The sequence below is a fragment of the Dipodomys spectabilis genome, unplaced genomic scaffold (genome assembly GCF_019054845.1).
Source record: "Dipodomys spectabilis isolate Male_0828 unplaced genomic scaffold, ASM1905484v1 ptg000273l, whole genome shotgun sequence".
Classification (NCBI taxonomy): Eukaryota; Metazoa; Chordata; class Mammalia; order Rodentia; family Heteromyidae; genus Dipodomys; species Dipodomys spectabilis.
The window spans coordinates 9,129,486-9,141,080 of record NW_024870950.1 but is presented as its reverse complement, the minus strand read 5'-3'; the positions used below and the strand labels follow the sequence as shown (position 1 = coordinate 9,141,080).

General features: G+C 53.1%; 3 protein-coding genes across 6 annotated transcripts; 2 read left to right on the top strand and 1 right to left on the bottom strand.

Moving 5' to 3' along the window:
- Positions 1–61: 61 nt before the first annotated feature.
- On the top strand, positions 62–2,367 carry Pard6a (par-6 family cell polarity regulator alpha). The gene is made up of 3 exons (XM_042700973.1): positions 62–692; positions 1,078–1,300; positions 1,503–2,367. Exons 1-3 carry the CDS (start codon positions 630–632, stop codon positions 2,252–2,254), a joined length of 1,038 nt encoding a protein of 345 aa, XP_042556907.1. The 5' UTR covers positions 62–629; the 3' UTR covers positions 2,255–2,367.
- Positions 2,368–2,760: 393 nt separating this feature from the next.
- Positions 2,761–7,441, bottom strand: Enkd1 (enkurin domain containing 1). Of its 3 annotated transcripts, XM_042700971.1 has the most exons (8): positions 7,381–7,441; positions 7,029–7,128; positions 6,739–6,933; positions 5,697–5,869; positions 3,715–3,840; positions 3,440–3,603; positions 3,207–3,343; positions 2,761–3,128 (listed from the first exon to the last, which is right to left on the bottom strand). In XM_042700971.1, exons 2-8 carry the CDS (start codon positions 7,111–7,113, stop codon positions 2,968–2,970), a joined length of 1,041 nt encoding a protein of 346 aa, XP_042556905.1. In that variant the 5' UTR covers positions 7,114–7,128; positions 7,381–7,441; the 3' UTR covers positions 2,761–2,967. The 3 variants fall into 3 exon arrangements, with proteins under 3 accessions (XP_042556905.1, XP_042556904.1, XP_042556906.1); XM_042700970.1 differs by having other exon boundaries at positions 7,029–7,406; XM_042700972.1 differs by lacking the exon at positions 3,715–3,840 and having other exon boundaries at positions 7,029–7,406.
- A 198-nt stretch (positions 7,442–7,639) lies between these two features.
- On the top strand, positions 7,640–9,237 carry CUNH16orf86 (chromosome unknown C16orf86 homolog). 2 transcript variants are annotated; one of them, XM_042700976.1, is made up of 4 exons: positions 7,640–7,723; positions 7,907–8,136; positions 8,533–8,711; positions 8,813–9,237. In XM_042700976.1, exons 1-4 carry the CDS (start codon positions 7,640–7,642, stop codon positions 9,235–9,237), a joined length of 918 nt encoding a protein of 305 aa, XP_042556910.1. The 2 variants fall into 2 exon arrangements, with proteins under 2 accessions (XP_042556910.1, XP_042556909.1); XM_042700975.1 differs by having other exon boundaries at positions 8,786–9,237.
- Positions 9,238–11,595: the final 2,358 nt, after the last annotated feature.

The following is an 11,595-nucleotide window of genomic DNA, read 5'->3' as shown; positions in this document are numbered from 1 at the left end:
CACTACCGCGCTCGTGCGTGCGCAGAAGGACTTTCCGTCAGAAATTGAAATGCCTGTTTCTGCTCGGTGTGCTGGAGTCAGGTCTCGGAGCCGCAGCCCAGCTGCTGGGATGTTGCTCAAGACTCCTATAGCATCTGGAAGGAAGGGCCAAGGCCTGGCCCAGAAGGAAAGGCATCTGCGAAGAAGGCATCTGCGGCTGAGAGTTGGCGCGAAACCACGCCAGTGTCGTGTGACTCCGAGGGATTCAGAACAATACTGACGTTCCCCATCCACAGAATACGCGGTCTCGTAAAGCCAGTGGAAATGACAGCTAACGGCGCATAACTGACAGTTCCCTGATTCTACCCTCCGATTGGCCGAGTCGTCCCCCTCCTCCCTCAGATTCCCGGTCGCATGAGCTATAGCGTAATGACGTAAGAGCAGAGGAAGACTCTTCTCCACCTCCGTTTCCTAGGAAACGTGGACTCCGCGTTCCTCCGCGTCGCGGCCCCGTGACGTCATGGTCGAGGTGGAAGGGCGGGGCGAGTGCTACCGCCAGGGGCGGGGCGGCGCGAGCGGGCCGGCGAGGCTGTGCACCTGCGCCTCGGCGGGCTGCCTGGGGCACGGGCCCCCGCCCGCCCGTCCCCACCATGGCCAGGCCGCAGCGGACTCCAGCACGCAGTCCCGATAGCATCGTCGAGGTGAAGAGCAAAGTAAGGGCTCCTCCGGCCCCCGGCGCTTCCAATTCCTTCTTTCTCCCTTCCCTGCTCCTTGGTGTCCATCCCTCTTTCTGTCCTCCATCCTCTATGTCCCATTCTGTTTTTCTGGCAGCATTCCTTCCATTCTCCTTCCCCCACTGCGTGTCTCCAGTCTCCTGTGGCTTGGGTATGGGCGGGCGGGGGGAGGGGGGGAAGACCTTGGACAGCGTCCCTTGTACTGAAGCTGAGGTCTAGGCTTAAGGCTGCAGCAGTTTTTGCAGCAGCCCTTTCTTTCCCACCTCTGCCACCCTCAGACCAGTGGTGAGAAAGGGACACCGGCTCTGTCCTGACTTCTCTCTCGCCCAAACAATCCCTGTCTCCCCCAACCCTGGATCTCCAGTTTGACGCTGAGTTCCGACGCTTTGCGCTGCCCCGCGCTTCGGTGAGTGGCTTCCAAGAGTTCTCGAGGTTGCTGCGTGCGGTACACCAGATCCCAGGCCTGGACGTGCTGCTTGGTTATACGGATGCTCATGGTGACTTGCTGCCCCTCACCAACGATGACAGCCTGCACCGGGCCCTGGCCAGCGGGCCCCCACCACTACGTCTACTAGTGCAGAAGCGGGGTGAGAATGGGGGATACAGTGTGGAGCTTGCTTGGGGTAGGGTGACAGGGCAGGTCTACAGCGTTATCCACACCCCAGGGTGCACTTTTTGCAGTCCCTGCCCTTGGCCTGACCTCCAAGTGACAGGAAATAGCAATGCTGACCCCTGTAAAGGGCCCCCCTGGGGCAACAGTCTCTGATCTCAGCATTCTCCTCACTGCAGAAGCAGACTCCAGCGGCCTGGCTTTTGCATCCAACTCCCTGCAACGGCGTAAGAAAGGGCTCCTGCTGCGGCCAGTGGCATCCCTACGCACCCGGCCACCCTTGCTAATCAGCTTGCCCCAAGATTTCCGCCAGGTCTCTTCAGTCATAGATGTGGACCTACTGCCTGAAACCCATCGACGGGTGCGACTGCACAAGCATGGTTCAGACCGCCCCCTGGGCTTCTATATCCGAGATGGCATGAGCATGCGTGTGGCTCCCCAGGGCCTGGAGCGGGTCCCAGGCATCTTCATCTCCCGCCTGGTACGTGGGGGCCTGGCTGAGAGTACAGGGCTACTGGCAGTCAGTGATGAGATCCTCGAGGTTAATGGCATTGAGGTGGCTGGCAAGACTTTGGACCAAGTAACAGACATGATGGTCGCCAACAGCCATAACCTCATTGTCACTGTCAAGCCTGCCAACCAGCGCAATAATGTGGTGCGAGGGGCATCTGGGCGTCTAACAAGGCCACCATCTGCAGGGCCTGGGCCTGCTGAGGCGGACAGTGATGATGACACCAGTGACCTCGTCATGGAGAATCGCCACCCTTCCTGTTCTAATGGGCTGTCTCAGGGGTCTCCATGCTGGGACCTGCAACCTGGCTGCCTACTTCCTGGTATTGGTAGCTCTCTGCCTTCCCTGAATGGCCAGGAGCAGACCAGCTCTGTCTGGGGGAGTGGCATTCGAGGAGATGGTAGTGGCTTCAGCCTCTGACAGGCAAAGATGTAGTTTCTTGTCACTGTAGGCTGCTGAAACATGGCAGAAAGACTTCTTGGTAGGGGGTTTTAGCTTGCTCACTTGGGGAACATTAAAAGTTTTCTATAAATACAGAGATGGTCCTTCTGTGTTCCAGCTCCAGCCCCCTCCCTGATCCTACAAACCTGCTTTCTGCCTTAAGACAGGAGTGACAGAGCAGTGGGACAACTTTCCCATAATCAAGCAATAGAAGGGCCACTAGGCTTGGCAGGCACCAGTGCCTCATGCCTGTAATACTAGCTACTCAGGAGGCTGAGATCTGAGGATCGCAGTTCAAAACAGACTAAGCAGAAAAGTCCTTGAGTCTCTTTTCTCTAATTAACCACAAGAGAACCAGAAGTGGAGCTGTGGTTCAAAGTGGTAGTGCGCTAACCCTAAGCAAAAGAGCTCAAGGATAGAGCCCAGGCACCGAGTTCATACTCCATGACCAACCAAAATAAAGAAAAGCTTGTATAGAACCAAACCCCATTGTGTGCAAAAAGTTTAATTTTGACAAAGAGGCTGAAAGGCTGGAATGGCCCTTCTGCAGCCATGGGTAACTGGAAAGATTACTCTGAGGATACTGTACATCCCACTGCTTCTGACTTCTCCTGGTAGGGCTTGATCCTACCCTGTGCAGCTCTGTGTAGAGATCGTCAGCATGGATCTTTGTCACTGCCCTCACAAAAGGCTCAGGTATCCATCTTCACAAACACTTTGGGTCGAGAAAAAATCTTGATGGCCTCTTCTATTTGCACCAGCTTCCTGTCCAGCTCAGCCCGGTGACTCTGGGCTCTTAGTGAGTCTGCGCCAGCAGGCAGTAGTACCAGCTCACGTAGCAGCTGACTCTGGCCTACAGGAATAGTGAGTGCTTGGGAGGGGTGAATGGTCTCCAGTGCTCCCCTCCAGACACCCCTGCCCAAGTACTCACTCTGGAGAAGATTGTTCAGTGTCTCCAGCCGCTGGCTCTCAGGCATGCGAGTGTGGCCAGGAGGCATGGCAGGGTCTGGCTGGTTATTCTGGCGGGCCTCAGCTTCCCGGCGCCATAGATCTCTGCGTTCTAACAAGCTGCAGATGCACAAGCCCAGGGTTGATGACACCAGGGTAAAGACCGGCTCCCACTACAAGCACCCCTCTCCCTGACTGTCAGGCAATAGAACCTACTACTGGGGCACGTGGCCCTTCTGTGTAGTGTTGTAGTGTTCCTGGGCTTGCTGTTTCTGCTCCAGAACCTGTGCGAGGACTTGCAGTGAGCGGGAATGGCGCCGGGGGGCCCTCTTGGCAGCTCGAGCATTGTGTCTAATGAAGTCCACACCTAGGTCTGGCCCCTGCAGGATACAACAAGAATGGAGGGGACATGACAGCGTTGTGTTTTGTCCATGCTCCCCAACCCCCAGGATCCCTGCCCAACCACCTTCTAGTCCCAAATGTCTTCTCACCTTTGCTTTGGGACCTGGAAGAGTGAGCTGGGGACTAGGGACACGGGATGGCGGGAGTCCAGGGCCACAGCGGGAGTGTGCCCGCAGAAAGTGGGCAGGCTGTGGCACAGAGGTTTGGACAGATTCCTGGAGGACAGGGTACAGCACAGGAATCAGGCTGAGGTTTGGGTCTCAAGCCTCAAGGCCATGCCTCTCTGTCTCTCCTGCCTTTAAGGACTTTTCTATCCTAAATCCTATGGATTTGGGAGCACTTCTCCTCATCAACATTTAAACACACATCTCTCTTTTTTTTTTTTTTTTTTGTCAGTCGTGGGGCTTGAACTCTGGGCTTAGGCGCTGTCCCTGTGCACTTCAGCAAAAAGGCGAGTGCTCTCCCACTTGAGCCACAGCACCACTTCCGCTTTTCTAGTGGTTTATTGCAGATAAGAGTCTCACAGATTTTCCTGCCTGGGCTGGCTTTGAACCGTGATCCTCACATCTCAGCCTCCTGAGTAGCTAGGATTAAAGGAGTGAGCCACCGGCGCCTGGCATCTCTCACATTTTTTAAGAAAACAAAGCACCTCTCTACCAGCCTCAGTTCTGGCCCAGCTACTGCTCTTCTTAGCCAAGCCTCCTAGCTTTAGTTCCCCAAGGTCACTAAGGACTGGCCTCCAGGTCCACAAACGCAGAGGGCTGTTCTTTGGTCTCAACCTGCTTGTCAATAACTTCTTGGTCTCATGCCTGAGATTCAGGCCTAAGTGTCCATCTGCTTCCTGGACATATTCCCACCCCCTGGGCATTCCACGGATGCTTCTCCCTCAGTATAGCCTCATGTGACCTTGTCTTTTCTCTCAATCCAAATCCTTTTTCTGGGTTTCTGGATAAAGAAATGGTGACTACCCAAGACAGAATGTCACCACCATAATCCCACCCCTACCCTCCTTAGCTGTCCTCAGAAATAAGTGTTGTCAGGAATTGTGCCACTTGCCTGTAATCCTAGCACTCAGAGGCTGAGGCTCAAGTTTGAGGCTATGCTACATAGTAAGACCTTGTCTGAAGACAAAAAAAAAAAAAAGACACAATGGCAAAAGGCATGCTTAGCACCACAAATAAAACATAAAAATAAAGTCAGCCTCTGGTGGCTCATATCTATAATCGTAGCTACTCAGGAGGCTGAGATCTGAGGATATTGGTACAAAGCCAGCCCAGGCAGGAGTCTGTGAGACTCTTATCTCCAATTAACCACCAGAAGACCATAAATGGCACTGTGGCTCAAAAGTGGTAGAGTACCAGCCTTGGGTGAAAAAGCTCAGAAACAGTGCCCAGGCTATGAATTCAAGGCCCACAACAGACAAAAACAAAAAACAAAAAAGAATGCTAACAAATAATTTAGGTCATCTCTCAGATATGGGTACAAATAGCTCATAATTTTCTTCCCTCATGCTTTTCAGTGAACTTACCTAGTATCCCTACTACCCATACTCACTCTGGCCTCAGAACTTCTACCAGGGAGGTTCCATCTCAATGGAATATTCTCTTCCATTCTCCTTTTATCTAATTCTTATTTGTTCCTCAGGATTGGCCCAGTGATCACCACCTCTGAAAAGGATCCCACATCCCTCTGCAGAAGTGCCAAGTGTCTCCTAGTCCTTTTTCTTTTCTTTCTTTTTTTTTTTTTTGGTTGGTTGTGGGGCTTGAACTCTGGGCTTGGGTGCTGTACTTCAGCTCTTCAGCTCAAGGCTAGCACTCTACCACTTGAGCCACAGCACCACTTCTGGTTTCCTGGTGGTTTACTGGAAATAAGAGTCTCAGGGACTTTCCTGCCCGAGCTGGCTTTGAACTTCGATCCTCAGATCTCAGCCTCCTGAGTAGCTAGGATTACATGTGTGAGCCACCAGCGCCCAGCTTCTTAGTCCTTTTGTTACTATAGCCTCTTGTGATTTCCTCCTTCCTTTCCCCCATAAATGGGTTATAAATGCCTGTTGGCTTCCTAAGAGAGGTACCTGCATTCGGGTCTTGACTCGGGACTCCACCTTGTCATACTTGGGTGAGTGCCACAGTGCCTTCAGGGGCCTGGGCTGGCCCTGTTCCCGGTTGCGTTCCTGCTCTCGGAAGCGCTTCTGAATTTCTTTGATTCGCCTCAGGTTTTCCTTCTCATAGTCTTTAGGATCCTTCCCTGGGGGAAAAAATGATGCCTGGCTTTGCCCCATATATGGCCTATGCAATACAACTTATACTAGATCATACACAGGCTCACTTCCCAGAAAGGGCTCCCAGAAAGTGATAGGTTGTTTGCCCTGTGAGGCCCTTGGGTTTAATTCCCATAATCACAGAAACAATAAAAAGATCTCCCTGGCATCTTCACCTAAGTTCAACAATACACACACACAGCTACCATATTACCTTGTTCCCTTCCTTTCATGTCTAAGTATCGCCTGATTACTTTCTACATTTTTATAGGAAAGTTTAATATTAATGATCCTGTCTTCACTTGTTTATTGCTTCCACCAGGAACTGATGGTGGCCTAAGTTTGTCTTTAATTCTGTTTTCCTAGCACTTCTGGCTTGACACACAGCGGGCAATAAACCTTCCACTGACGCATGAATGCCTGAAGGTAGAGCTTCCTGGAGAATACCTCATTTAGTCCTTCAGTCACCTTCTGAGAGGAGCACAGTTGCTTTTCCTTTTATACTGGAGGTACTGAGAGACACAGAGATAAAGCCTATGCTCAGGGCAGAAAAAGAAGGAATAAGTGTGTGTGTGTGTGTGTGTCCTGGGACTTGAATTCAGGGTCTGAGTGCTGTCCCTGAACTTTTGTGCTCAAGGCTAGTACTCTATAATTACAGCCTCAGCTCCACTTCTGGCTTTTTGTGGGTTAAATGGGGATAAGAGTCTCATGGACTCCCCTGCCCTGGTTAGTTTGGAACAGCGCAATCCTCAGATCTCAGCCCCCTGAGTAGCTAGGATTACATACGTGAATAACCGCTTTTGATCTTGGCTTTTGACTTCCAACTGCCTCACTGCCCCATCTGGTGGGGACTTACTCTTGGAAGAGACCCCTGGACTGAGCGAGATGCCCCCTAGCTGCAGCAACACATCCCCCACGCCGCGCTGGCCACGTTCCAGGATCTCTCGGGCTCCCGGCCTGGTGCGGGGGCCACGAGTAGAGCTGAAGTCTGGGTCGCGGCCTAAAGTCAGCAGGTCCATCTTCAGCGCGTTTCCCTCAAGGCGTCCTTGGGCTGAGAGGCAGGAAGGAGAGAAATTGGAGGCTCAGTGGGGGAACAAGGTTCCGGCCTCGCCGCGGGGGCTCCCCCACCCCACCCCAGCAACTCACCCGAGGCGGGTCGCCTGTAGTAGCCAGGGCAGAGCGTAGGGTCTGGGGGGATGGGCCCCGAGATGCGGGAAGGGCCCTCGCACATGCTGCGGTTGTCGTCCTGCAACGGTGCACCGCCGCCCGTCGCGCGGGGCATCTCCCGGCCCCACTTCCCCGGCCCCGCGCGCGCGCGCACGCTCTCCGCTCGAACTCCGCAGCCCGACCGTGCCCCCTTTTCCTAGCCCCGCCCTGTCTCCCGTCGGGCGCTGAAACCCGGCCTGCGCCCACTGCTTCCACCACCCTTATCCTCGCCCACTCCTCGGAGGGGTTCGCCCGCCCCCGCGCCCTAGAACGCCGGGGCAGGAGATCTCACTCCAGCAGTTTTGCCGCCAGCTGCAACCCGACGGGAGTTGTTGTTGCTAAGCAACAAATGGCTTCCGTCTCTGAGGTCAGGAGTCAATGATCTCGAAAAGACTTCTGGGACTTGTAGTTCTGGCTGATGGTTTGGAGGAGCGACCACCAGTTTCTCTTTTCAGCTGCAACCCCTGTCAACACAGAATCCACTAGTAAAGCTTCTTCTGGGCCAGTCCTCTTCTAGCAACTGTCCAGGGATGAGCTAACTCAGCATAGCCATGATCTCGACCGGCGCCAAAAGACAGCCAGGGTCCCAGGAAGGGGCAACCGTGGGGTCAGCCCAGGTCGTGGAGAACCCTGAGGTGACCCAGGCCTGCTAACTTATTGGAGCTCTGAACCCTGAACCCTGAGTGATCTAACTCCCTGTCAGGCCAGGCCTTACAGGCAGAGAGGGCTCTATCTGGGCTAGCGGGCATCCAATGATTGACTGATTGCTATATCCTTTGCCGGGCTATAGTGACTGATTATGTATGTATCATCTCCAGTGTCCAGTGATGGAAGACAAGTGCCTGGTGCCAGCACAGGATGCCTGCAGGACCCCGGGTGAAATCAAGTGTTCATCAGAGCACAGCTGTGAATCAGAGCTCCAGGAGGAAGGTCTCAAGACTGAGGAGGAGGGGCTTGGTCCAAAGGCGGAACCAGGAGAGGAGAGAGGCCCCAGGCCTTTGGCTTCCACCCCCAGGCCCAGCCATGGGCCCAAGAGGAAACCCTTCAAGTGAGGGGGCTTTCAGAGTGAAGGAATTGCAGGGCTAGAGGGAGGGTTTCATGACTCAGGAGTCCCTAGATAGTAAACACTGGCAGGACAGATTCTCATGCTCTGCCCTTACCATCAGTCTCTAATCCTATTTCTCAAAAGCCCTGGTGTAGGAACACCAAGAGAGATGGAGCTTCCAGAGGACTGAGCTTACAGGAGCATTAGGCCCCTACTGGGCCTTGGGTTTTACTGACCAGTAAAGGGATAGCTCTCTAAGCCTGTGGTGGTGGACGGCAGGGCTAATCCCTAGGCTCCAGGCACAGGAGCCAGAGCTTTCAGGCTGTCTCGTCCAGCCTCTTCTCCCTGGCTTAGACAGCCCAGCCCTTCCCAAGGCCTAGCCATCATACTCCATCCTAGGGTTGAAGCTGAACTGTCACTGGGGCTGCAGAAGGAGGAACAGGAGAGCAGCCAGAGGGAGCCCTCACCATCAGCCAAACAGCACAAAAAAGCCAAGAAACGCAAGAGTCTGGGGGCTCCTGTACTCCCGGTTGCAGCTAACACAGCATCTGCACCCCCAGAGACCTTGGGGTTAGAGCGTGAGTGGCAGTCCCTGGATCTTCCTTTCTTCCCCCACCTGCTCAACCTGATAGGGTACAGCCTGGTGCTCCAGCCTTTGCTCTGCCACGGGTTCTTACAGGAAAGGCCCAGCGCCTGCGACCCCTGTACCAGTACATCAATTACTGCAACCCTGAGCTGAACCAGGCAGGGGAGGGAGATGGGGAGACTGAAGTGGAGCCGGAGTCAGAGTTGGCCTTGGTTCCTGAGGAGGCAGGTGTGGAGCAGCTTCAGGCCTTGCTGCCCATGGCAGGTGAGCTGGGCTTAGGCCTTGCTTTGCCTTCCTGCCCCAATGTGTTAGTGGCCCCTACTCAAGCTCTTGTTCCCCCCCTGGTACCTCCCCTGGGAGAAAAGACTGGAGGAGAGGAGCCTGGGGGTCTGTCCAGCCTGAGGGTGAGTGGCAGCCTCAAGGCTGAGATGGATAAGTTAACCCAGGTGGACATTGACAAGATGCTGAGTGTCTGTGCTGCCCCCCTTGTTCCCCCACTCTCCCCTCAGTACAAGTGACCATCTACACAGAGGGGGCTTCCCTCCTCTCAGGCCGGAACCAGGGCTGTAGCCTATGGGTCTAGGCCAATTAGGTGGATGGGGGGTGGAGGGGGAGCAGGAGTTTGGCCTCTGCCCCTATTTGAGATCTTGAGCTCACTAGAAATAAATATTTCCTTTTCTAAGACCATGTCTCCCCAAATACGATGCCTAAATTGTGAAAAGAGGCTGGGAAGAAGGGTGGAGAACTCACCTATACAAGGTTTGAGACCAATTGGCCAAGTTAGGACCTTGACAAATAACAGATTCCTGGGTACCATCCCAGTTCTGAGTCCAAAGTGGGCATGAAGCAAGCATGAGGCCTTTTCTGCATATTTAGTTTCCCCAGGTGAGGCTGAGGGTCAAATGGCCTAACTGCAAGGGATGAAGGGGGAAATAAGGAGAAAGAACTTGAGATAAAGAGAAGACTATGGGAAGCAAATGTTTGGTCCTGCTCCCTCTCTCTTTTAGGGAATGAATGACCTACCTCTGGTCTCACCCCAAGGGGATCAACACTTAGGATCCTCAAAGTTCTTTTGCTTGTCCTGAGAATGAGAGTTGTACAATGTTTTCCACTCATTGCCATACCACAGTTAGATAAGGCCTTGCCCACAAGAGGCTCCTGGTGACCGGATATCAGTGTCTCGGTTGGTGGGGGAAGGGAAATCAGTGAGCGCATCCCTTGGAGCTCTGTGGCCAGCCCTGAGGGGTCTCTAGGAAGAGCCATGCAGTGCTAGCTGTTGTGGACACAAATCCTTCTGTGTGTTCTGCAAATACTTCAAACCTGAGGTATTCCACATTAAATAGATCATTTCTCCTCCCAGACTGTTTTGACTCACATATCATATCTATGCAAACTGTTCAAGCCAAAATGCTGGGCCTCACCTCAGACCACATCCTGCCCTTTGTTCCTCATTCCTACTAGGGAATCTGCATCAAGACCAGTGAATCTACCCACCCCCTTAGATCCCATGTTCAGGACCCAGGATAATGTCATCTCTGTGGGGGTCACCCACAGATCCATGCAGTGACCCTTCCACATGCACCCCTGCACCCCTGATGGGTCACCGACCCTCTAGCATCCTGCTCCTCTTGTCTCTGCTGCCTTGGAACTTCCTAATGGCTGCCTGTGACTCCCTAACCAGCCATGCCTTGTATTACTTTTTTTCTAAACATGGGGCTTTCCCTACCTAAAATGCTTTCCTTCCTTCACCCCTCTCCCTGGCTAGCGCACCTGTACCTTTGACAACTCAGGTACCTTTTACCTGCTGGGTCATGCAGCACCCACTGTTGTGTTAAAATGTAGCATCTGTATCCCATTACCACTGTGGGTTGTAGCTGTTTTCATGATTGTGGATTCCTCAATGTCACATATCCTGCAACACATCTACCTAGTAATGGCCTTCACCAAAGGTACCAAGGCAGGGAGAACAAGGTGAAGGATGGAGGAGGCTGCAGATAGGACAAGTCCAACTCTGAGTAGTTGGAACTATATGCAGGGCCCCTGGAATAATGGCCTTGTACGGTCATCAGAGTGGCCAGGCCCAGGGAAAAGAAGCAGAATAGGCATGGTGCCTTTCCTGACATCACCCTGAGCCACATTCTCCTTTGAGGGGTCACTTGGATGTTCACTTGGACATGGTAAAACAACAGGCAACGCTGGACGCAGGTGGCTCACGACTGTTTTGAGGATTGCAGGCTGAAGCCAGCCTGGGCAGGAAAGTCTATGAGTCTTTTTTTTTTTTTTTGGGGGGGGGTCCGGTCGTGGGGCCTGAACTCTGGGCCTGGATGCTGTCCCTCAGCTCTTCAGCTCAAGGCTAGTGCTCTACCACTTGAGTCACAGCGCCACTTCTGGCTTTTTTTCTTCTTGCTTATGTGGTGCTGAGGAATCGAACCCAGGGCCTCAAGCATGCAAGGCAAGCGCTCTATCACTGAGCCACCTTCCCAGCCCTCTATGAGTCTTTTATCTCCAATAAGCTACCAAAAAAGCAGAAGTGTAGCCTGTGGCTCAAGTAGTAGAGTGCTAGTCTTGAGCAAAAGAAGCTCAGAGACAGGGCCTAGGCCCTTAGTTCAAACTCCAAGACTGGCATACACATAAAAACAAGGCCAGAAATATAGTTGTGGCTCAGGTGTTAAAGCACCAGCCTTGAACAGAAAAGCTAAGGAGTAGAACCCAGGCCAAGTACAAGTTCCAACACCAGCAAAAAACTTTAAAAGACTACAGACAAGCTGGGTGGTTAGCATGTTCTTTTCTGCCTACAGGTTTTTCTGGGCAGTGATTTGCCCACTCCAGGTGATGCTGTTTCAGAGCTAGATTGAGATTGATCTCAATTTACAACT